General features: G+C 42.4%; 1 protein-coding gene across 2 annotated transcripts in view; it reads right to left on the bottom strand.

Annotated features, from left to right (window-relative positions):
* Nucleotides 1-1210: 1210 nt before the first annotated feature.
* The window catches only part of SMAD9 (SMAD family member 9), a 77556-nt gene continuing 54588 nt past the window's right edge, over nucleotides 1211-24178 (bottom strand). For both annotated transcript variants that reach the window (XM_089690847.1, XM_089690848.1), the window contains 5 exons: nucleotides 23084-23341; nucleotides 22892-22996; nucleotides 17090-17311; nucleotides 12543-12799; nucleotides 1211-6246 (listed from right to left, as the gene is read on the bottom strand). In XM_089690847.1, coding sequence (XP_089546973.1) covers nucleotides 6103-6246; nucleotides 12543-12799; nucleotides 17090-17311; nucleotides 22892-22996; nucleotides 23084-23341 — 986 coding nt within the window. In that variant the 3' untranslated portion in view covers nucleotides 1211-6102. The remainder of the gene's footprint in view (nucleotides 6247-12542; nucleotides 12800-17089; nucleotides 17312-22891; nucleotides 22997-23083; nucleotides 23342-24178) is intronic.

Genomic DNA, 24178 nt, shown 5'->3' with positions numbered 1-24178 from the left:
ATCAATGCATTATTATTATTATTATACAGTATTTATAAAGCGCCGATAGTTCGCTCAGCGCTGTACATTACATGCATGGGGCTTTAAACTTTTGGAACTTTATACAAGGCACATGAAGGTCACGGTACCACTTAAAATGACTCTAGCTGTTCTGTTCCATTTTGGTTGTAAATGCTCTTGAAGTATGTACTGTCCACTGGAGATAATCAAATTTTGCATTTTACGATGGTAAACTAGTCAGAGTGGAATGTTTTGTCTTGTTAAGGATTTTACTATCAACTGAAGAAATCTCCAAAGCAACAAACATATTTCGCACAATTCTCATTTAAGCGGACTGGAAATTTAAAAAGAATGGATGAGCCCAATTATTTTTACTTTGTCTGCTACAGAGTAAACCTGTGACAATGCAACTGAAATAATAATAATACAGTAGAGATAATAGGCATGTTATGGCACCAGGCTGCTTCTGATTGTTTGCTTCAGCCTTCTGGAAATTCAAATACAGACTTTTAACTAGTTGGTATTTGCATAGATTACATTGCCAAGGTAAGCACTGCATTGTGGGATGTGGAGGAGGAGAACATGTTTGCCCCATGCTCGCGTGTTGTTTCTTTCAAGGGGCAGCCAAAGTAAAAAAAATGCATTCTCATCATGACCTAGAAATCCATGGACCCTTCTGGGGAGTGAGACTAAGGGGTTGACTTGCTAATACCTGTTGCACTTTGCAAGATAATTTTCCCCTGAGCTTAGTGAATGAAGTGAAGCTCTGCTGTTTTCCATGATCCAATCATGTGCAAGCAACAAATTTATTATTTATTTTCTTTGCATGTGATTGGGTATTCTGTGCAAAGTGAAACACTGCATTTACTAAGCTCTGGAGCGAATTCCCCTGCAAAATGTAACTTCCCTTGCACCATGAATAGTCTATTAGACTTTTGTAGGTCAACCCTAAAATACCATGGGGTTTATTTACTAAAGCTGGAGAGTGCAAAATGAGGCTCACTCCTGCATAGAAACCAATCCGCTTCTAAACTCAGCTTGTTCAATTAAGCTTTGACAATAAAACCTGGAGGCTGATTGGTTTCAATGCAGAAGTGAGTCTGATTTTGCACTCTCCCACTTTAGTAAATAGACCCCCATGCCTCCTATTATAATTGAGAAAGAAATTGTCCTGAATACCCAAAGAAAAGCCATACAAAAAACTGACCCAGTCTTTTCAATATTTAATTTATTGATACAGTGCATACAACAATGAATAAAGATTTCTAAATTACTTTTTATTCAGAAAAACGGATTTATTACTAAAGGAACAGAATACAATAAGTCTCTGTTTCTACTTAAACACATCTCAACATCAAATTACTGTAGCTGTTTTCTCAGAATTTCAATAGTGTATCTTCAGTGCAGAAACTATTCTCCCTAGATCTAGGACATTACTTTTAACACACGTTCTAAGACTATCCTAACTGAGCAATCCTAGCCTTAGAAAGGGATGGTCTGATGTGATCATTGGGGTTGATTTACTAAAGGCAAATAGGCTGTGCACTTTGCAAAGTGCAGTTGCTCCAGGGCTTAGTAAATTAGCAAAAGCTCTGTTGACTTCTATCATCCAATTATGTGCAATCAAAATGCTGTTTTTTGTTGGGTTTTTTTTTATTTTATTTTCCTTGCACGTGATTGATTGGGTATACTTTACAAATGAAGCTTTACCTCATTTACTAAGCTCTGGAGTAACTGCACTTTACAAAGTGCACAGTCTGTTTGCCTTTAGTAAGTCAACCCCATAGTGTTTTTTTAAGCTACACCACCAGCAAATGAAAATGAATGTACTTTGAAGCAAAATGTAACTAGTGTGTCGGTAGGGTCAATATTCTGGTCTTCAGGGGCAAGAATCTTGCTCCATTAGTTCTCAACTCAGCTCTGAAAACAAGTGAAAAAACATGTTGCATGTGCCCTAAGCCCTAACCTGACCCTAAAACTTAACACCCACACACGTACAAACCTTAAAATATTAAAGGAACCCCTCAAGACAGAAATATGGAAGCTTCCCTTGCAGATTTAGGAGACTCTACAGAAGTCTAGGGAACCGCAGCACAATCACATCATGTGGTGAAGAAGATTACAACTGCAGGATATAAACATTGCAGGAGGCCACAGGCCAATAGTCCGGTAAACAGTTACAGGAGGGGAAGTTTGGAAAGTTTTGATCAGAAGGACTAGGCATGGTAGGTACTTTGTGTAACGCTTTAACTACCAAAGCCCTACATTTAAACTTAGAGAGACCTCGTCCCCAGATCATTCATTTTAACATTAATAGAGCCATAGGAACAGCTATGATAAAGAACTGAGACTTTCCAAAGTGTCAATTCCCTAGCAAGTTTGAAGAAACATAGCAAGTCAAAAAAGAACTTCTTTATGGAAGGGAAATACAATGCAAGCTATTAACATCTTGATCTGTGCTGTTTTTAACTGTAATGTTTTAATTTGGAGACAGGGTCTCTTTAATTGCTAAACCAGACCCTAAGGGTCCTTTTACACTACTGCATATAAAAATGCAGTGAAAATGCATATGCAGCCCTAGGGGCTTAATCGCACCATGTCTAGTGACCTCCATTTTTCTGACTGGTAACTACAATGGTTTTGTGTTGTGTATGTATCCCATTGTGAAGTACATATAAAGTCCCCTTTTTTCTGAGCAAGACAGTTCCACATTTCTGCTTAGGTGTGGTTAATTATGCTTGCTCCTTTGTTCCTGCTTTGATTGAAAGTTTGGGATGGTACCACAATGTGGATACTTCTAACGTGGCTCCTAATCACACATTGTCCCGTTCTTGCTGCTTTTCTACTGTATGTGCCTGGTTCACACCTTAGCAACACAATGCACATAAATATGCATGAGGATGTATGTTGCTGCACGTGCTATTCTTTTCATTTTTATCTGCAGTATGGTTTGAAAAGACGCTTGGAGTTTGTGGACATGTTTTTGTTGGCATCAGAGCTGCTGTTATCCCAATATAAGTCAATGGGAATGTACAAGTAGTTTAGGTCAGAAGCACTTGCGAAATGTCTGAAACACATGCTCAATGCACCTGAAAGCATACAGCACTTTCCTATAGACACAAGATTTAACCTTTAACCTAACAATAACTAAAGCCACCATAGTGGGTTTGAATCTCGGCCCTTTCAGCAGTAACCATCTATGGGCAGGCTGATTGTACCCAAGTCGATCCATAGAATGCCTTGGGTACAACCAGAATGTCAGATTTTCAGCATGTGAGTATTGCGAGCTGCTATAGCTGCTAGCAATAATCAATGTGTTCTCCTGGCAAGGACAGCGCCCCCAGCCCCCATGCCGGGAGAACACAAAAGCTCCATGAGAGGCATTCCCCATCAATACGGACTGTGTTAATGGGGGAATTGAGTGATTTTCTTTCCTGTAATCCGTGGTTGCAAGAAAGAAAATTGCATTGTATATGACCTGCCTTAAAGTGAAATTAAAGTCAATTTAAAAAAAAAAAAATAACAAACATGTCATACTTACCTGGTTTTGCACAGAGCAGCCCCATTCCTCCTCTTCTCGGGTCCCCAGCGATGCTCCTGCCTGGAGAGGGGCCGAGCCATGGCTCATTGTATGAATGGACACGCAGAGCCAGCGGCTCAGGAGTAAGCATGCTTGGATGCCCCCAGAGCAAGCTGCTTGCTCTAGGGGCACCCAAGCAGGCTCACTCCCGAGCCGCTGTTCTTCGTATCCATTCACACAGTGAGCCATGGCTCCCCCCCTTTCTCCTCATTGCTCATTTTCTCACTGTCTGTGACTGACAGCAGCGGGAGCCAATGGTTCTTGTGGCTGTCTCAGCCAGAGAGTCCCTAAAGAGCTGATGCTCTCATGCACATCGTGCTGGATTGTGATTAGGGGGGATGCTGCACACAGAAGGTTTTTTACCTTTATCCATAGAATGCATGAAGGTGAAAGACATTGAGCCTTTGCAACCATTTTAAAGTAAAATTCTAGGCTATCCCTAACTAATCTTAAAAATGTCCCCTCCCCACCTATTCTATCTAACCTGTGTAAGAAAGATCTGTATACTTACCTATTTTCAGACAGTTCTGGTCACACAATCTCCCTTGTGTCAGCCAGTGCTGGCTACAGGAGAGAGTGCTCAATAATGGCTGGCAATGCCCGGTAGCGGTGACACCACCTTTAGGCTTGCCATTGCTCATCGGTTGTTGGCACTGCCTCTTCTCCCCTGCTGCTGTTGCTGGCTGGAGAACGTGGCGAAGCCAGAGAAGCCTGAAAATAGGTAAGTATATACATCTCCCTTACACAGGTTAGTCAAAATTTGTGTTAGGAGGGGGAGGGGCATTTTACAGATTAGTTAGGCATATCTCTAATTCTACTTTAATTCCTGCCGTTGAATTGTAGGGCACCAAAATTCTGGCTTCTCTGATTGTCATCTAAAGTCCTGCGTCCTGTGCCGAGATGTTCTCTGTTAAAAACAGCCGATTTGCACCAGGTTAAGTGCACACCTTGACTTCTTTTGTGCTGATGTTTTGTTCAATGAAGCTTTCCTGTCACTGCCTGTCTGCACATGGAACACTGCTCACTAAGCCTTGTTAAAGGAACTCTTTAGTTGCATTTTAGTGTATTTTCCTCTAAAGCAGGGGTATCAAACTGGTGGCCCTCCAGCTGTTGCGAAACTACAAGTCCCATCGTGCCTCTGCCTTTGGGAGTCATTCTGGTAACATTCAACCTTGCAATGCCTCATGGGAATTGTAGTTTGGCCACAGCTGGAGTGCAGCCAGATGGACACCCCTGCTCTAAAGTGTTTGTAAAGCTTCACCTTCTCTCTGGCTGCAGTGTTTTATGAAACTTTCAATAAGGCAATGCCTGTTGGGGCACCCAGGCAGCCAATGTAGTACTGAGACCAAGTCTTAGTAAAATGCCCTATTCAATGGGAGATGGTGTGTCCAGAGATGGTGTGTCCGGAGATGGAAGAAGATATGAAGGGAGGAACACTGCAGCGTAAGAAGGGTGATTAGTACTTTCAAACTTTGTTTAAACACATTTAAGCCCAATTCTTTGCATTACGTTAAGAAAACCTTCCACTAGCTGTTCTTCCTCACCCTTCTTTCCCACTTTCCTGACTCCTCTATCGATCCAGCTCTGTACACGGTGGAAGGTCCTCTCTCCTCTCTTCCTGCTCCCACAGGCTACACTGAGAGCAGCGGGAGTCATTGGCTCCTGCTGGTGTCAGTCAAATCCTGTGAGGGGGGAGTGGTAGGGCGTGGCTGAGATGAACTTTGTGTGTCTATGGACACACAAGCCCATACGGGTGCCACCTTTAGCACATGGCTTGCTGAGGGAGCACTCTGAAAAGAGGAGGAGTGGACAGCGCCGGTAGGGGACTACAGAAAAGGAGGTAAGAGACCACTCTGTGCAGTAACACCCTTTTTTATTTCCATAATAAAAAAATTATTTTAAAAGTGCTTTAAGAGCTTGCTTTCTTTTCAGCTTGTTTTTACAAGCTTTGAATGACCATTGTTTTAGTACTGCATACAATTTTATATTTTTGGGGTAAACTTAAGCCTTTTGGAGTTGAAAATGTATTAAAAAAAAGTAATTGCTGAAAATTTAAACATTTTGCAAGATAAAACAAATAATTTTTTTAAATGCTTTTCTCTAATTAAATATAAAATAAACATATAAAAACATTTATTTAAACCACATCTGTGTGAAATTACCAATAAAGAAAATTCATATAAAAAAAATAAGAAAACAGATAAAAATCTTTATGTGGTGTACCGTGTTTAAGTGCATCAAGTCAGAATAATTTTACATCCAAGAACTAAAGCGCTTTTTTTTTTTCTTTTAAAATCTACTGCATGCCATATCAGTGAAGTGCTATCTTCATAGAAATATGGTTTAGAATATCAAAAACATAGAACGTGAATTTTTCAGCAGTTTTCTCTATGTTACACACAAAAGCCACGGGACATACACTGAAATTTAAGTATTTACAGTATAAATCACTAAGTAATTAAAAAGAAAGAAAAAAGATCATGTTTAAGCCACTGCCTGCAATAGCACTCCGGACATTTGTATTATGATACAGAAGAGATGGGATTGTGTGGGGAGCCCATCTGGGTCAGAACCTTGTCCAGCCATTGTAGAGGACCGTGAAGATGGATCTCAATCCAACATGGAGTGCTGGTGACGTCTTGACGGTGATATTCTGCTCCCCAACCCTGAAAAATAAAACAGGCAGGATTTTAACCAGTTCAGCGTTTGCATGTGCAAAGGAAACAAGGTAATGTTTGACATTTCTGCTATTCATGCTTAATAACATTTTTTTTATATATAGATATATATATATATATCTATATATATATCTATATATATATATAGTTTTGTTATTTTGTCTATAAATTGCATAGGTAATAAAATATTTTTACTTATCTGTTTTTTTTTATTACCCCCAAAATTATACTTACCTAGGTGGATGCAGCATTGGTCCGATGCTGCATCTGTCCCACTGCCAGCTCTAAAGGTGAAAACTCAGTGATCATATGACCGCTGATCGTTGAGAGCTGTCACCGCTGTCTGCTCTGCCCCCTCGTGCACTCACTGGAAAGCTGGGCTGCGAAGGTGGAGAGAGCAGCTGGTTCAGGGTCTCAGCGGCTTGCTGACAGGCTGAGCCAGGTCCGCTACAGACTCTGGGCTGGATCCCGACTTTAAAGCCGGGATCCTTCTCCAGCCTGGACTGGCTGAGTGACATCAGCCGACAACATGCTTCAGCCTGCTATCAGCTGAAAATGGGTCACAGGAGTACAGAACGAACACAGGAGGAAAAGTACAGCCAAAAGAGCTTTGGCTGTACTTCTTTAATTTGTCCCATTTATAATGACACTGAAATTCCAGTACAAAACATTAAAAAGCTGCTTACAAATAAAATAAAAGTTGTTTTTGTTTTTTTTTCTTTAAATGAACGAACGAATGAAAATGAATAAAAAGCTAACATAAAAAAATCAGTAGACAAATATTAACCCCTTGACGCCGAGTGCATGCAAATATGCGGCCTCTTGACATCTGGGCCTTGACACCGAGCGGCCGCATATTTGAGTGCAATTAGAAAATACATATGTGCTGAGAGCGCGAGCCCAGCGCGCTCCCAGCACATATGTCCGTGACTCATGGAAAGGTCCCGATCTCCCCTTTCGATCGAGACCTTTTCCGATCACGTGACCACTGTGAAGGCAAATCACAGCGGTCACATGACCCTAAAACCCCACCCGCCTCCTGGCCCTTTAAGAGTTTCAGAAGCCAGCGCGAAGAGGTTAACAAAGGAGAGAAGGGGAGGGTGGAATAAATAATGGCTAATTAGAGTTAACTAAAATTTTATTTAGTTGGGAATGTATTTAAAAAAAAACATTTACACCCCGGTCACATCGGGTGCAAATTGGCATGTGATTTGCATGCCGTGCGACTTGCAAATCTATGCCAAGTCGCACCCAATTGTCTGCTATTAGAGCGGTCATATCTGTGCGGTTCTGACTTGGTTGGAGCAGCACCAATTTTTAAAGTAGTGCATGCACTACTTTTGCTGTGACTTGCATAGACATCTGTGTCAGATGTCTTGCAAATCGCAACTGAAATCAGTAGGTCACCCAATTTTGAAATTGTGCGACTTCACTGTAAATCACACGATTTCAAAATCGGCTTTGATGTGACCGGGGGGTTATGTGACTTTCACCAAGAATTCACTGGTGGTGGATTAAATCCCGCCATATAAAACACATGCACCTTGAAGGTTCACCTACAGTGAATGTTTGTTGAATGTCATATTCACTGCCTTATAAATTTGTCCTTAAGTATTTTAGGGCTCAACTGGTTAAAGGGAATGCATAGGTTTCTACAAATATGTAAGTACAAGATGTGGTTGTTGTACATAGCATAATGGAGATAAACAATGTACTTCTATTGTCACAGGAAAATATATAGTAATAACGAATACCCCAAATGTAATAAGAATACGTGCTATATTTACATCATGCAGTGCCTGAATGTGTCTTTGGAAATAAGGACTTTTGGAGGGCAGAATGTCCATGACAGTAGAATAGACAATTGTTTTGAATCTACCCATATCTGCACATTCCAACAGATGTATTGGTATGTTCTGCTATGTAGACATGTATTTTTTAGCAGCACAGCCTACAAAACATGTAAAAATGTAAAGAGCTGCATACAATGCACATCAATGTGCTACAACACACCGCAGTACAAAGAACTGTATAAAGTTTAAAATGGTTGTAAACCTCAGACATGAAATATGAACAAAGCATATCCCTCTATAGTGTGTGCTTGTCTCAATTAAGAGCACTAAGTGTCATTTCTGTCTCCTGCTTCATTCCTCTGCTATCTGCATGAATCACTTCTGACAAGACACCAAGAGAAAAAAGGTGACCAGGAGGGGCCTCCAGCAAATTGACAGCCTCAGCTCTGTTCCTGTGAGCTGTGTAAAGGGGGGGATGTGTCCTTTTTCTCCAATCAGCTTTCAGAACTCTCACAACTGAGCTGTATAAAGCTCTATAAATTTAGCACTTAGAACACATATAGAGAACAGGAGGCTGCAGATAAATAGGTACAACTTGTGTAGGAGGATTTGTATCACCTGAGGCCAATCACTACACTGGGTATAAGTGAGGGTTTACAACCACTTGTAAAAAAAAAGCCTTACAATGTGTTTGAACAATGCACTGCAAAACACAGCGGTGTGTGCTCTCACCACACAACAGCCCACACGTGTTACACGCACAATAAAGCACTGTGTGGTGAGGACAAGGCCAAAAGGCCTAATTCACAAAGCATTACAACAAGGTTAAGCATCTTTGTTTCAGCCATGTGACAATAATTCTCAAATCTAAAATAAACAAAACTGAAAATAACTTTTGGAATTACATAACTCTGTTAAAGCTGATATTTGATTTCATGCTTTCAGGTATTATATAGGTATCTGGGATATATGTATTTATTATGATTGCAAGGGCTGCTGTATATGGTGATGTTCCCAATTAACCACTTCCCGACCGGCCGTTGCATATAAACGGCCGGACGGTGGCACTGCAGGGTCGGGTGGCCATTTATAAATGGCCTCCCCGCACCCTGCTTGTGCCCGCTCCCTGGGAGCGTGCAGCACCGTGATCCGGTGCCCGCTGTGTCCTCCGAACACAGTGAAACACCGATCGTCGGATGGGACCTCTGTACGAGGTCCCGATCATGTGATCACTGATTGGCCAATCAGTGATCACATGCAAAGTAGTAAGCAAGATGTCACTTGTGACATCATTGCTTACTACGTGTGAAATCTGTGAATGATCACAGAGGTCACATGGTACAAGGCTATTCACAACAGCCTTGTACCATGTGACAAGCTGTGACCAATCACAGCTCACTCAGTACTTCTCAATGAGTGCAAGAATGCACACAGAGAGAAAGAGAAATGATTGCTTTTACACCCTATATGGGTGTAAAAGCAATCAGTGTAAAAAAAAAAAATCTTCATCACCCCCCCACAAGTAGTACAGTGTCACCATGGTGACACTGTACTGCTAGGGTGACAGTATGTAAAAAAAATAAAATAAATAAAAAATAATAATATAAAAAAAAAATAAAAATGTAAAAAAAATGTTTAAGAATTATAATTTTTGGTTATAAACTAATTTGGATTTTTTTTTTACTAAAAAGATAACGGAATAAATTTTGCCAAAGATTTATGATGAAATTTTATTTATTTGCAAATTTTTATTAAAAAAAACCCTTTTTTTAAAAAATTTTTGGGATATTTTCATTTACATAGCAAAAAAAAAAAAAAATCCCAGCGGTGAATAAATACCACCAAAATAAAGCTTTATCTGTCTCAAAAAAATGGTAAAAAATGAATTTGGGTACAGTGTTGCATGACAGCGCAATTGTCATTCAAAGTGTGATAGCGCTGAAAGCTGAAAATTGCCCTGGACAGGAAGGGGGTAAAAGTGTCCGGTCTGGAAGTGGTTAAATAGAAATATAAATATTAGTATGTTTGGATAATAAATGTGTTTTGCAGCATGCTGTTTAATAACATCTTTGGTATTATTCATATTATTTTGTATTTTAACTCCTTAGCGCCAATGGTACGCAGATATGCAGCCTCTCGGCGGCTGGGCCTTGACGCCGCTTATTTGCGTACCTGATTTAAACAAACATGTGCTGAGAGTGCACACCTGCACGCTCCCGGCACAGTTACCAGTGCTTCAGTGATTGGGAGCTTTCCGATCATGTGACCACTGTGATAGCCAATCACAGCAGTCACATGACCCTAAACTCTGCCTCCCGACATCAGAAACCCTTTAAGGGGCTGGGTGGTGCCAGTGCAAAAGGGTTATAGATGGGACTTTGTAGTCAGAAGCTCATGTTCAGTGGTCAGTCTATAAAACGTCCATATACAATTCACTTGGCAGCTGGGAAAAAGGCCTGTAGGGTCAAATCAAATTACTGGCTAGCTGCCAGCCTGATAGCCTACACAGTGATAGCTGCTAGCGATGAGCCAAATGCAGTCTGGATACAAGACCTGCTTGGGGTGAATGCTGAAGATTATAGGGTTGATTGACTAAAGGCAAATAGACTGTGCACTTTGCAAAGGGCAGTTACTCCAGAGCTTAGTAAAGGAGGTGAAGCTTCACTTTGCAAAGAATACCCAATAAGGAAAAAAAAAAAGACAGCATTTTTGCTTGCACATGATTGGATGATCAGCAGAGCTTCCCCTCATTTACTAAGCTCTTGAGCAACTGCACTTGCAGAGTACAACTTCACTTGCAAAGTGCACAGTCTATTTGCCTTTAGGTAAATCAAACCCTATAAGTTGAGTATCAACTGACAGCTATGAATTGTATAGCAGTATGTATGTGTCTTGATTACAAACTGATGCTTCTGACTGAATATTATAAAGCAACTTTCTGTGATTATATGTTGGAGGTGCTGATCTGCTTTATTGTATACAAGAATTCACTGTGCAAAGGAGTACCTGATATGAATTGGCCGGTCATTTCACAGGTATGTGATTCAAATCTAAAACAATTTTACTCATCCCCCTGCTATGTTCCCTGTTTGCTCCATAGGGCTCCATACAGAAATAAATGATTTGAAAAGAAACACGTTTAAATCACTCTTCAGAGGGCATTTGAAAAGTAGTGAGAAGGCATGGTATTGCCTCTTCACTGCCTGTTTTAACCCCATGCTAGTGCCACATCAGTTGAAAGGATCATGTTCAGCGGGTGGTACTGCCTACTGAATTGCAAAGCAGCGCAGCATATGTATTCCTCCCCCCTCTGCTGCCTTTGCAGCAAAAGGGGGAGCATTTGGGATGTGGTAAAATTGCAACTCAGGCATGCATTTTTACTGCCCTCCAAGCACAAGTGTAAATGAGGTGCTCTCTGGTTTGAAAACCTAATGCTCTAAGACAGCCTTTCTCAACCAGGGTGCCTTGAGGTTTCTTCTGGGGTGCCTTGGCAAAATGTCTAAAAATTGCCCAAAACTTGTATACAAGCCAGCGGGTGGAACAGGCCTGACTTTTAGTTACACAAAGTCACAGGTTTTCATTGTGCATCATTATGACCTTCTAGTCACCGGTGTCCTGACAACTAGTGACAGCATCAGCTGATAAGGAGGATGTTGGTTGCCTGCACAGCATCTTTGTTTGACCCTCCCCCGCCCCTCTCCGTCAGTGCTGGGGTCACATCTCAGTGAGGGAGAAGAGAAACATTGGAATACTAGTCCGTACCAGGGTGCAAAAGTGTATTTTCTTTGGAAAAATAAATCACCTTTAATGTTGGGTGTCCTATGTATGTGGATGTTGCTGCGTTATATAAAACTATTAGAATAGTTTTATACATTTTAGAATGGGGTGCCCTTTTAAAATTATGGACAGTCTAGAGGCACCCCATTTCAGAATAGGGTGCCTTGGGACGGTCCATAATTTCAAAGGGTGCCTCGGGACGGTCCATAATTTCAAAGGGTGCCTCGGGACAGTCCATAATTTTAAAGGGTGCCTCGGGACGGTCCATAATTTCAAAGGGTGCCTCGGGACAGTCCATAATTTCAAAGGCTGCCTTGGGACGGTCCATAATTTCAAAGGGTGCCTTGGGACGGTCCATAATTTCAAAGGGTGCCTTGGGACAGTTCATAATTTCAAAGGGTGCCTTGGGGCAGTCCATAATTTCAAAGGGTGCCTTGGGGCGGTCCATAATTTCAAAGGGTGCCTTGGGGCGGTCCATAATTTCAAAGGGTGCCTTGACTGAAAAAGGGTTGAGAAACACTGCGCTAAGAAACCAGCTTAATCAGTTAATCATGTATTAAATACTCATCTGTAAACTACTGAAAAATGGAGACCCCTGGAGTAGAAGAAGGGCTAGTGCTAGTGAGACTTTAGGGTAAGGGTATAGAGAGGGGTAATGCAAGGATTTAGGGTGATCGATAACCATTACATTAAAAAAAAAATAATAGTGCTTACTTTTACAAAGCTCATCCGGATCGTGCACATTTTGGTCAGCTCGTACACCACCTCGAACCCTTGGTTAACGGACTGTGACAGAAGCTGGGCAAACAGCTGGTTATTGAATATCTTCAGGCTGCAGCCACTTGGGATCTTGCACACGGTTGCTGGGTGGAAGCCATGCTGGTAGTTACAGTTGCGACTTTGTACAAAAATACTGCTGTCACTGACGCACTCTGCATATACCTCACCGCCGACATAGTAGAGGTGAACTCCTAGGGGCAAAGACATCATCTTGTTATACAGAACTGCACTTACTCCATTCAATAGTCTACTCATTTTTAGATGTTCCCCAGGGATGGCCTTGCGCTACATGTACACTAGAACTCCCCTAGATGTTAACTATCCTGGCAGAAGAAAAACGCTAAACGTGGCACCGTGTTTATCCACAATTAGTGCTTGTACTGGCCATGGAAATGAATAAATGCACTAAATGCGGCTAGTGCTTAGGCACGTTTACACTCGATTTTGCCGCATTTGACTTTTTGCCAAAACGTTCCACTTCTAAAAGTGATTCTCCTGCATTCAGGAGAGAAGCATTTAACTGCCTTTAAACTCTGCTGCTCCTAAACTCAGGTAAAAGTGTGCATGGACACTTGGCTTTTTCTGAGTTGAGTTCAGAGGCTTTGGCAAAAAAATGCAAAAAGCTCCTAAACTCACGTTTAGGAGCAGCAGTGTGCATGAGGCCATATACTTCCTGCCCATTCATTTAAAGAATGTATAGCACACACCATGTTAACTAGATACAAAAAGGCGAGAGGAAAGCAAAGTGGTGCTAAATTATATTCAGCTTTCTCCCAAAGGGACCATCCAAAAGCAACTTTCAATATAGAAAAAAGATCATCAAGATCATGAAATTCATTGGTAGTGCTACCCCCGCTGCTGTATTTAAATAGTACCTTCCCTGGCAGTGTAGAAGCTACCAGTCACACAAGCAACAGTCCATTCACTCCGTGTGATTAAACAGTCTGGGGGGGTCTTTTTATGATTTATTGCTTGCAAAACTTTAACAGGTGGAAGACAAGGGGCATGGGACACTCCAAAACGCTTAAGAGCAGTTAGCAGAGGACAGTCTTCTCTTGGTAGTTACAGAACAGTCTATTTTCCCATAGCTGGGGACCATGAGGTAGCTCCAAAATAATTAAAGTCTCATAGCTCGGGACCATAAGATAGCTCCAGAATAGTTAAAGTCACATAACTGGGGACCATAAGATAGCCCCAGAATAGTTAAAGTCTTGCAGCTGGGAACCATAAGATAGCTCCAAAATAGTCCTATTGTTGGGGACCATTAGATAGCTTCAGAATAATTAGTCTCGTTGCTGGAAACCATAAGATAGCTCCAGAATAATTAGTCTCGTTGCTGGAAACCATAAGATAGCTCCAGAATAGTTAAAGTCTCATAGCTGGGGACCATAAGATTGCTCCAGAATAGTTAAAGTGCCATAGCTGCATAGATGGGCAGCACAGTGGCTAAATGGTTAGCACTTCAGCTTGGCAGTACTCGGGTCATTAGTTTGAATGCCAGCCACGGCACCACCTGCCTGGAGTTTGCATGTTCTCCCTGTGACTGCGTGGGTTTCCTCCGGGTACTCCGGTTTCCTCCCACACTCCAAAGACATGCTGGTAGGTTAATTCGATCCTGTCTAAATTGGCCCTAATATGTGTATGTATGAATGTAAGTTAGGAACTTTAGATTGTTCAGCCCTTGAGGGTTGGGGACTGATGTGAATGTACAATATATATGTTAAGTGCTGCGTAAATTCACAGTGCTATATAAGTACCTGTAATAAATAAATAATAGCTGAGAACCATAAGATAGCTCCAGAATAGTTAAAATCTCATAGCTGGGGACCATAGGATAGCTCCAGAATAATTAAAATCTCATAGCTGGGAACCATAAGATAGCTCAAGAGGTAAAAATCTCATAGTTGGGAACCATAAGATAGCTGCAGAATAAAGTCTCATAGCTGGGGACCATAAGATAGCTCCAGAATAATAAAAGTCTCATAGCTGGGGACCATAAGATAGCTCCAGAATTGTTAAAGTCTCATAGCTGGGAACCATAAGATAGCTCCAGAATATAAAAAGTGTCATAGCTGGGGACCATAAGATAGCTCCAGAATAGTTAAAGTCTCATAGCTGGGGACCATGAGGCAGCTCTCTCATAACGCAGTTTTAGGGAGTCAGCCAGGGTCTCTACGCAGAAGTCCTAGAGAAGCTACATCCTCAGATTTGATCTCTTGATAGAGAAGTCCAACAATCAGTCCAGAGGAGGTTCAGGGGCAAGCAGCCCCCTGAAGCTCACAGATCAATCTCTGGCAGGGAAAAGACAATCTCCTCAAGGCTTCAGGCTATTTGCCACCAACCAGATTACCTTTTAGTCACACATCCCAAGGGATTGGCCAAGGCATAGTAAATATTCAGGGCACTTATTTTAATTTCCCGCTCCAGTGGTGTGAAACTTCTCCCAGAGGCAGGGGGAAACAATCAAACTCGCACAGATGTCGGCAAGTCGCACTGATCAGTGGCTCTGACATCGCGTTGAAGTAGTGCGATTTCAAAGCCCCAGTCAGTGTGTACCTGGGCTTAATCAGTTTTTCTCCCATTTTTTAAATGTTTGTCAAGGGAACTGGTGAAGTCAAAGGCCCCTTTCACTCGAAAAGGAATCCCCTTGCTCAGCGGAGCGCAACGGGTGGATGACAAGTCCGTGTCTGCTCCGCTTTGCTCTATGGACAGTCGAATTTATACAGACAGGCTGTCCATTTACACCCAACTGCCATCCGTTTTGATCCGCCCAGATGGAACCACTTCCATTTGCTTTTAGCGAATCGGATAGGAGGTAGGTGGGTGTAAATGAGCATAAGACTGTTTACACCTGCCGCTCCATAGAAGAGAATGGAGGATTCGATCAGGTCTGCCGGCAAAACGGACAAGCGGACCCAATCGGGACGATCGTGTGAAAGGGGCCAAAGTGGTATAAAGATATCATGAATAATAAACTTCTTACAAAAATAAGCCAAAATAATCTGACAAAATACAGCATAATAAAAAAAACTTTTGATAAACAGTTAATTTCACCCTGTCCTCTAATAAAAATAATGCATTGTGACAGCTACAGTGTTGTAAATTCTTTGCAAACATTTCCAGAAAAAGAGGACTAGCAGGTTTGTTCAATAAATATTAGAACTACTTCCTCTTGGCAACAGCCAGTCAGCACGTCATCTGATATGTATGAATACCCAGCTCTGGCCTTAATAACACTTTGCAGACACTTGTAATGCGGCATTAGATGGGTATCTGATCATTTGCACCTGCTTTCATTAGTTTAAATGGAACTAAATCAAAGAATAAAAAAGTAATACATACACGTTTACCAATCCTTAGATGTGTTGGCTACATTATGTTTCTTTTTTCGGCATCTTTTCCTTTTATTTTAGATAGGTGAGAACAGTGTAACTGAGGACAGTGCAGTAAATGCAGAGAGCACAAAAGCTGTCAAGCTTTCTGACAGGATCAACAGATTTTTTTTGCACTTGTCAAGCAAAAATAATGAAAGTCTTTCAAATATATATTAAGAGACCACTCACACTTGTGCGACTTGTCATGCAACTCTGAGGTTCAAGTCATGCCACATGTTTCCCAATGAGTATCATTCCTATCTGTGCGACTTCAAGTCACAGCAACTTGAAAGTAGTTCCTGCACTACTTTGGTCTGACTTTTATGCAACTTGAGGGCCATAGACTTCAATGTAAACCCTCCAAAGTCACACCTGAATGATATACATGTGACTTGTGTGTGACTTTGTAGAGCACAAACAATCATCCTTGGTCATAGCCAAAGTTGCACCAAAGTTGCACTCATCCAAAGTCACATCAAAGTGGCATCAAGTCACACTGTAAAGTCGCAATGAAAATCACACGCTTTTCAGAACCTAAAAGTGTATGTTAACCCTAACAAACTTCTCCTATTTGATCACTTTCAGTCTGTTAAATATACCATTGAATCCATATTGCTATATCTGCTCTGTAAGTTCAAAAATATCTGTTGATTCTGCCAGAGACTCTCTGCTTGTACAGCACTCTTATCAGTTACATTGTTCCCAGCTACCACTAAGGACTGCAGGCCCTTCCCCTCAGACGGAGAGATGATGATAGGGGAAGATGTTCTATAGTCCTATCCTAGGTTGACAAAACCACACCTCCATAGATACAATACAGTGAGTGTGCAATGTCACCCTAGGGCAGGAAGGGTGTTATTAACAGGATCACCAGGAAAAAATAAAGCAAGCCAAGCCCAGTAAAAAAGAAAATGAATGCAGCCATCACACCATCACAAGCTCCTGTTGCTGTCAGTCAAACTCCTCTGGGGAGAGAATGGAGGCATGGCTTACTGGATGCACATAGCCCTGCAAAGTGCATGCCCATGGGTGCCCCCATAGCACATGGCTTGCTAAGGAGGCATCTTAGGGAAAAACAAAAAACCCTTTAATATCACTTTAAGTTACCTTTCCCAATGTGCCGACGGGTGTTTTCAATAGTTGAGTTGCGATTGACATTAGAGAGGAGGCCTAAGCAGAATCTGTTCTTGTTGTTGGTGGGATCTGTAAAACCGTCAATGAGAACACTGCGAGACGATGCCTGAAAAGTTTCACCCACCCGATTGTTCAGTTCATAATAAGCAACAGAACACCAATGTAAAGGTTCCTCATAACAAACAGGGCGGAACTCTGTGAAAAAAAGAATAAATTTCATCTGCTGTATTAATATTAGTATTATAATAATACAAAGATCTTTAGAATATATGGGCAGCATACAATTTGGAACAGTATACACTGTGTGCACAATTATTAGGCGAGTTGTATTTTTGAGGAATAATTTCATTATTGAACAGCTATGGTGCTCTTGGTCAATCCAAAATGTTAATAAACCTCAAACCTGATTATTTAAGAAAGTAAAAGTGAGGTTTTGGCTTTCTTAGGAGAATATCTATGTGTGCACAATTATTGGGCAACTATTAGTATCCAGAATTATTATGCAACTAAATGAAAAAGGTAAATGTTCCCATCTCACCTGTTTATTTTCATCTGTTAAAGTGAGAATAGTAAACAAATAACTCAAAATTTACAAATAAACGATTTTGACATTTCGAAAAAAAATCAGTGACCAGTACAGCCACCCTTCTTTTCAATAACAGTCAGAAGCCTTCCATTCATGGAGTCTGTCAGCTTCTTGATCTGTTGATGAGCAACTTTCTGTGCACCAGCAACCACAGCCTCCCGGACACCGTTCAGAAGGTGTACTGTTTTCCTTCACCGTAAACCTTCTGTTTAAGATGGGCCCACAAGTTCTCAATATGGTTTAGGTCAGTTGAGCAAGGGGGACATGGCATTATTCTTTCACCTTTAAGGCTTTTACTAGCTAGCCACGCAGTGGAGTACTTTGATGCATGCAATGGAACATTGTCCTACATAAATATCATGGTCTTCTTAAAAGATGCATATTTTTTCCTGTACCACTGCTTGAAGAAAGTGTCTTCTAAAAACTAGCAGTTGGTTTGGGAGTTGATTTTGAGTCCATCTTCAACCCAAAAAGGTCCAACTAGCTTATCTTTAATAATACCATCCCATACCAGTACCCTCCCTCCACCTTGCTGGTGTCTGAGTCAAAGTGGAGCTCTGCTGATCCAGCCCATCCAGATGGTTCGTCAAGAGTCACTCTCATCTCACCAGTGCATTAAACCTTTGAAAAATCTGTCTTCAGATATTTCTTGGTCCAATCTTGACGTTTCAACTTATATGTCTTGTTCAGTGGTGGTCAGGTTTCAGCCTTCCTTACCTTGGCCATGTCTCTGAACACTGTATTTCTGGGAACTCCAGGTAGGTTGCAGTTCTGCAATATGACAGAACTGGATGATAATGGGTTCCTGGTAGGTTCCTGGTAGATTCTTCTCAAATCTTTGGCAGTTAATTTTTTTTTCCTCAACATGTTGCTTGCAACCCTGTTGACTATTTGCAACAAAACATTTGATGGTTCTCTGATCACACTCCAATATCTTTACTCCACTATGCAATTTCAAGAGTACTGCCTCCCTCTGAAAGACTATTTACAATTTTTTACTTTTCAGAATCAGTTGAATCTCTTTTTTGGCCCATTTTGCCTGAGGAAAAGAAGCTGCCTAACAATTATGCACACCTTGATATAGGGTGTTGATCTCCTTAGGCCACACCCTCCCTCATTACACAAATACACATCACCTGACATGCCTAAATCCAATAATAATTCAAGTTTATACAGCTTGGAGTTGGACAATATACCGTATTTTTCGCTCCATAAGACGCACTTTTTTCCCCCCAAAAAAGGGGGGAAAATGTCAGTGCGTCTTATGGAGTGGATATAAAGCGGCCGGTCCGGTATTTCTGCGGCCACCATGTCAGAATACCGGGCCGGCCGCTCAGCTGTTCTCTCCTGCAGGGCCTTACCTGTTCCTCGCTCCAGCACTGCACAGTCTTCCCGCGCTGGCTTCTGTGACAGCCGGGTGCCCACTGCGCATGTGCTGCGCTTTGTGAATGATCCGGTGTCTTCTGGGACACATGACAGGTCCCAGAAGGCGCAGGGCCATTCACAAAGCGCAGCGCTTCTCGCGCATGCGCAGTGGGCACCCGGCTGTCACAGAAGCCGGCCCGGGAAGAAGAGGGAAGGACAACTCCGCGGAAGTGGGAGCGCGTACCTGTCAAATTCAGGTACCCGCTCCCCCTCCCTTCCCAAAGGTCAGCAGTCTCTGGTCATTCCCTGCACTGTCCGCAGTCTCTGGTCATCCCCTGCACTGTCTGCAGTCTCTGGTCATCCCCTGCACTGTCTGCAGTCTCTGGTCATCCCCTGCACTGTCTGCAGTCTCTGGTCATTCCCTGCACTGTCTGCAGTCTCTGGTCATCCCCTGCACTGTGTCCGCAGTCTCTGGTCATCTCCTGCACTGTGTCCGCAGTCTCTGGTCATTCCCTTCACTGTCTGCAGTCTCTAGTCATTCCCTGCACTGTGCCCGCAGTCTCTGGTCATCTCCTGTACTGTCTGCAGTCTCTGGTCATTCCCTTCACTGTCTGCAGTCTCTAGTCATTCCCTGGACTGTGTCCGCAGTCTCTGGTCATCTCCTGCACTATGTCTGCAGTCTCTGGTCATCTCCTGTACTATGTCCGCAGTCTCTGGTCATTCCCTTCACTGTCTGCAGTCTCTAGTCATTCCCTGCACTGTGTCCGCAGTCTCTGGTCATTCCCTGCACTGTCTGCAGTCTCTGGTCATCCCCTGCACTGTGTCCGCAGTCTCTGGTCATCTCCTGCACTGTGTACGCAGTCTCTGGTCATCTCCTGCACTGTGTCCGCAGTCTCTGGTCATCTCCTGCACTGTGTCTGCAGTTTCTGGTCATCTCTTGCACTGTGTCCGCAGTCTCTGGTCATCTCCTGTATTGTGTCCGCAGTCTCTGGTCATCCCCTGTTCTGTGTCTGCAGTCCATTGGTTCAGAATATTTTTTTTTCTTGTTTTTCGCCTCTAAAACCTAGGTGCGTCTTATGGTCAGGTGCGTCTTATGGAGCGAAAAATACGGTACATAAAAATGATGATTTGGTCACAATAATCACATGCCTAATAATTGTGCACACAGTGTATATGAAACCAAAACTTTTTTTTAATTCGGATACAGAGTTTTTGCTATCTATATCCCTTTGGGGAGATTACTCTTCACTTCCTGCTCTGTAGGCAAGTGAGAGAAATATCCTCTCGGTTGTCAACAAAACAAGTGTCCCCTTTGGAAGACTTTCCCTCTATAATTGTTCTGGTGACAACTCAAAATGTTGGGCTTCCCATCTCTTTCAGTCTCAGTGATCACCAAGACAAATAGAGAGAGTGAATCTCCCTAATGGGGAACAGACAGCAGTAAGGACCTGACAGGGGTTTAACCCTTCCCTGCTCTGAAAAGAACCTTTTGGGTTTTGGTACACTTTGAATAAAACTACTGCTTGTATCGCACTATGTTTTGGTAGCGCTGTGAGCCAATCAAGGTTTAATGCATTGCACAGTGCTGTCAGTCTGGCACCGAAAGCTTGCTGACAGGAGCAAAAGCTCATCAGTGGCTGCTTTGACTGTCCAGACACAAGTGATTCTACAACAACATACACTGCTCAAAAAAATTAAAGGAACACTTTTTAATCAAGTCAATTAAACTCCTGGGATATTGATCTGGTCAGTTAAGTAGCAGAGGGGGATTTTAATCAGTTTCAGCTGCTTTGGTGGACGTGAAATTACCAATAGGTGCACTAGGCCAACAATGAGATGACCCCAAAACAGGAATGGTTTTACAGGTGGAGGCCACTGACATTTTTTCCCTACTCATCTTTTCTGGCTGTTTTTCACTAGTTTTTCATTTGGCTAGGGTCAGTGTCACTACTGGTAGCATGAGGCGATACCCTGAGCCTACAGAGCTTGCACAGGCAGTCCAACTCCTCCAGGATGGCACATCAATACGTGCCATTGCCAGAAGGTTTACTGTGTCTCCCAGCACAGTCTCAAGAGCATGGAGGAGATTCCAGGAGACAGGAAGTTACTCTAGGAGAGCTGGACAGGGCCGTAGAAGGTCCTTAACCCATCAGCAGGACTGGTATCTGCTCTTTTGTGCAAGGAAGAACAGGATGAGCACTGCCAGAGCCCTACAAAATGATCTCCAGCAGGCCACTGGTGTGAATGGCTCTGACCAAACATTCAGAAACAGACTTCATGAGGGTGGCCTGAGGGCCCAACATCCTCTAGTGGGCACCAGAGAGCTCGACTGGCATTTGCCATTGAACACCAGAATTGGCAGATCCGCCACTGGCGCCCTGTGCTTTTCACAGATGAGAGCAGGTTCACCCTGAGCACATGTGACAGACGTGAAAGGGTCTGGAGAAGCCATGGACAATGTTATGCTGCCAGTAACATCGTTCAGCATGACCGTTTTGGTGATGGGTCAGTGATGGTCTGGGGAGGCATATCCATGGAGGGACGCACAGACCTCTACAGGTTAGATAATGGCACCCTGACTGCCATTAGGTATTGGGATGAAATCCTTGGACCCATTGTCAGAACCTACGCTGGTGCAGTGGGTCCTGGGTTCTTCCTGGTGATGACAATGCCTCATGTGGCAAGAGTATGCAGGCAGTTCCTGGAGGACGAAGGAATTGATACACTGAATGGCCCCCACACTCGCCTGACCTAAATCCAATAGAATACCTCTGGGATATCATGTTTCGGTCCATCCGACACCGCCAGGTTGCACCTCAGACTGTCCATGATGCTCTGGTCCAGATCTGGGAGGAAATACCCCAGGACACGTCTCATTAGGAGAATGCCCCGATGTTGTCAGGCATGCATACAAGCACGTGGGGGCCATACAAACTACTGAATACCATTTTGACTTGCTGCAATGAAATTTCAGCAAAATGGGACTAGCCTGCTGCATAATTTTTTTCACATTGATTTTTGGGATGCTCTGAATTCAATCCTCTGCAGGTTGATCATTTTCATTTCCATCAAACGATGGGGTATCCTTACGTTCCTAACACATTACCCAGTCCATATCAGTATAGATATCCATCATGATATTTTTCCCCATTGAGATCTGATGTGTTTTCAAAGCGTTCCTTTAATTTTTTTTAATCCGTGTAGTTAGGTTGGTGGCCCTACTTTCTCCACTGCAATTGGAGTGAAACTGTAAATGAACTGCAAAAGAACACAGCAAGTGGTGCCACTGCCAACAAATGTCACTTTAATGAAGATAAATTTCTGCCTAAAGAGTCCTCAGAATTTGACATTGCCAGGAGTGTCAATCATTTTGTTCCTACAGCCAATCCGTATGTCACTACAAGTAGTGGAACAGAGGTTGGATGGAGGAATCACTGATTTTAGCGAGTCACTTTAACTGCAGCAGACAGCAACAATGCTATGTTGTCTGGCAGGGGTGCATAAATTACAAGTCTCTAACAAATTTTATTGGCAAGTAAGACAACTTACACTTATGTATTTTTAAAAAATGAATTTAGTTGCTCATAGCTCCACTTGAGTTAGTAGGCTAAATCTGTATAGGATTTAGGTCATGTTTATCTTCTAGTCCAATCTGCTGTATACTGCACCTATAGTACTAGACTTTTCTAGTAAAATACACTTAATTTTTGTATTATACAACCTCTTTAAAGCTTTACAGACAGCTCTGAGACACCATTGTTATTTCATTTTCATATTACATCCTACCAATATGTCATTTTTATATTAGGAAGACAAATACATACCTCTGTTCAATGCTGATAAGACAAGCTGGCAATCAGTGGAGTCACCAGAGTGTCTGTTTTGGTTAACATGTATCTCTGGTGGGTTGTATGGTGGTGGAGGGGTATCTGAGGGCAAAAGGAAGCAAGTTAATGTTTGTGAGTATACAAAATTAAGACAGAAAGTATACCACAAAAGTAATCAGTATAGTTTACCTGTGATTTGATATGGGCTTCCTGGCTCAGAGGAACTTCTGGGGGAATCAGGGTATCCCACAGTGTTTGGAGAGTGGTGGTAGATGTTGCTGGGTGAAGTAGAGAATGGAGTACAGGATGGTTGCTGGAAAGACTCAGGAAAGGTTGCGTTGTGTGGCATTAGTGGGTCATTACTGAGAGATGTGTTACGAAACTTGGCAAGTAGGCTAAGCTGTGGATTAAACTCGCTGTGTCTTGGAACTAGTACCGGTGGAAGGACTAGAAATAAAGAAATTAATAAGAGATTCTGAAAAAAACAATTCAAAGAGGAACTCCTCCCTTACTATTAGAAATGGCATTTTGTATTCCCAGTATTTGTCTCTGTTTAAAAAAAACCCCCACAATACTAGTCCATGCAGTCCGGCACTGCCATCTTGAATCGAGACCTGGTGCATGTGCAGACACACTGCAGGGATCTATGAGACCCAGCAGAGCCCTGCGGCATGTCTGTGCACGTGCCAACCCCCCTTCCTACCCCTCCCCCCAAGCATTTAAAAGAAAAAATGTTTTTTTTTTTTGCCACTGTGTAAACAGGAGAGGGTGGAGGCAGGAGAGAGGATCCTAGGAAAAGGGGTGAAGGTCCCCTTTAATTCCCCAATCACTACAATGGAGGTCCAAAAGGGAATATAAAACCCTGGCTACCTGGCTGATTTCTACAAACTTTTATCCATAGTGTCTACTGCACTAACTCCATCCTTATCCATAATTTTTCTATAACCTGAATTTAATGACGTTTTTACCACACTTCTCAAAACTGGGAAAAACCTGAACACGTCTCTTCTTACCAACATATCATTACCAACATATACAGATTATGTAACTGGCTAAAATCATGACATATTGCATCCAATGCCACATCTCCTTGCTATTCACTTCCTTCCACATCGACTTCTGCGCAAAAAGCACTCTATTCTGGGTACAGAAACTGCTATCTCAGCCATGACCAAGCAAAGCAACATTCCTCCTATTTCCCTCCTATGATGCTCTTAATCTATAATGAAGAGAATCCTTTTGACAAAACAGAATGGTCTCTTTTGAATTATACACTCTTTTCCA

The sequence above is a fragment of the Staurois parvus genome, unplaced genomic scaffold, assembly GCF_062004578.1.
Source record: "Staurois parvus isolate SC_StPar_1 unplaced genomic scaffold, SC_StPar_1.0 ptg000544l, whole genome shotgun sequence".
In the NCBI taxonomy this organism is placed as follows: Eukaryota; Metazoa; Chordata; class Amphibia; order Anura; family Ranidae; genus Staurois; species Staurois parvus.
The sequence above is the reverse complement of the archived record's forward strand: the minus strand, read 5'-3'. Positions and strand labels throughout refer to the sequence as shown.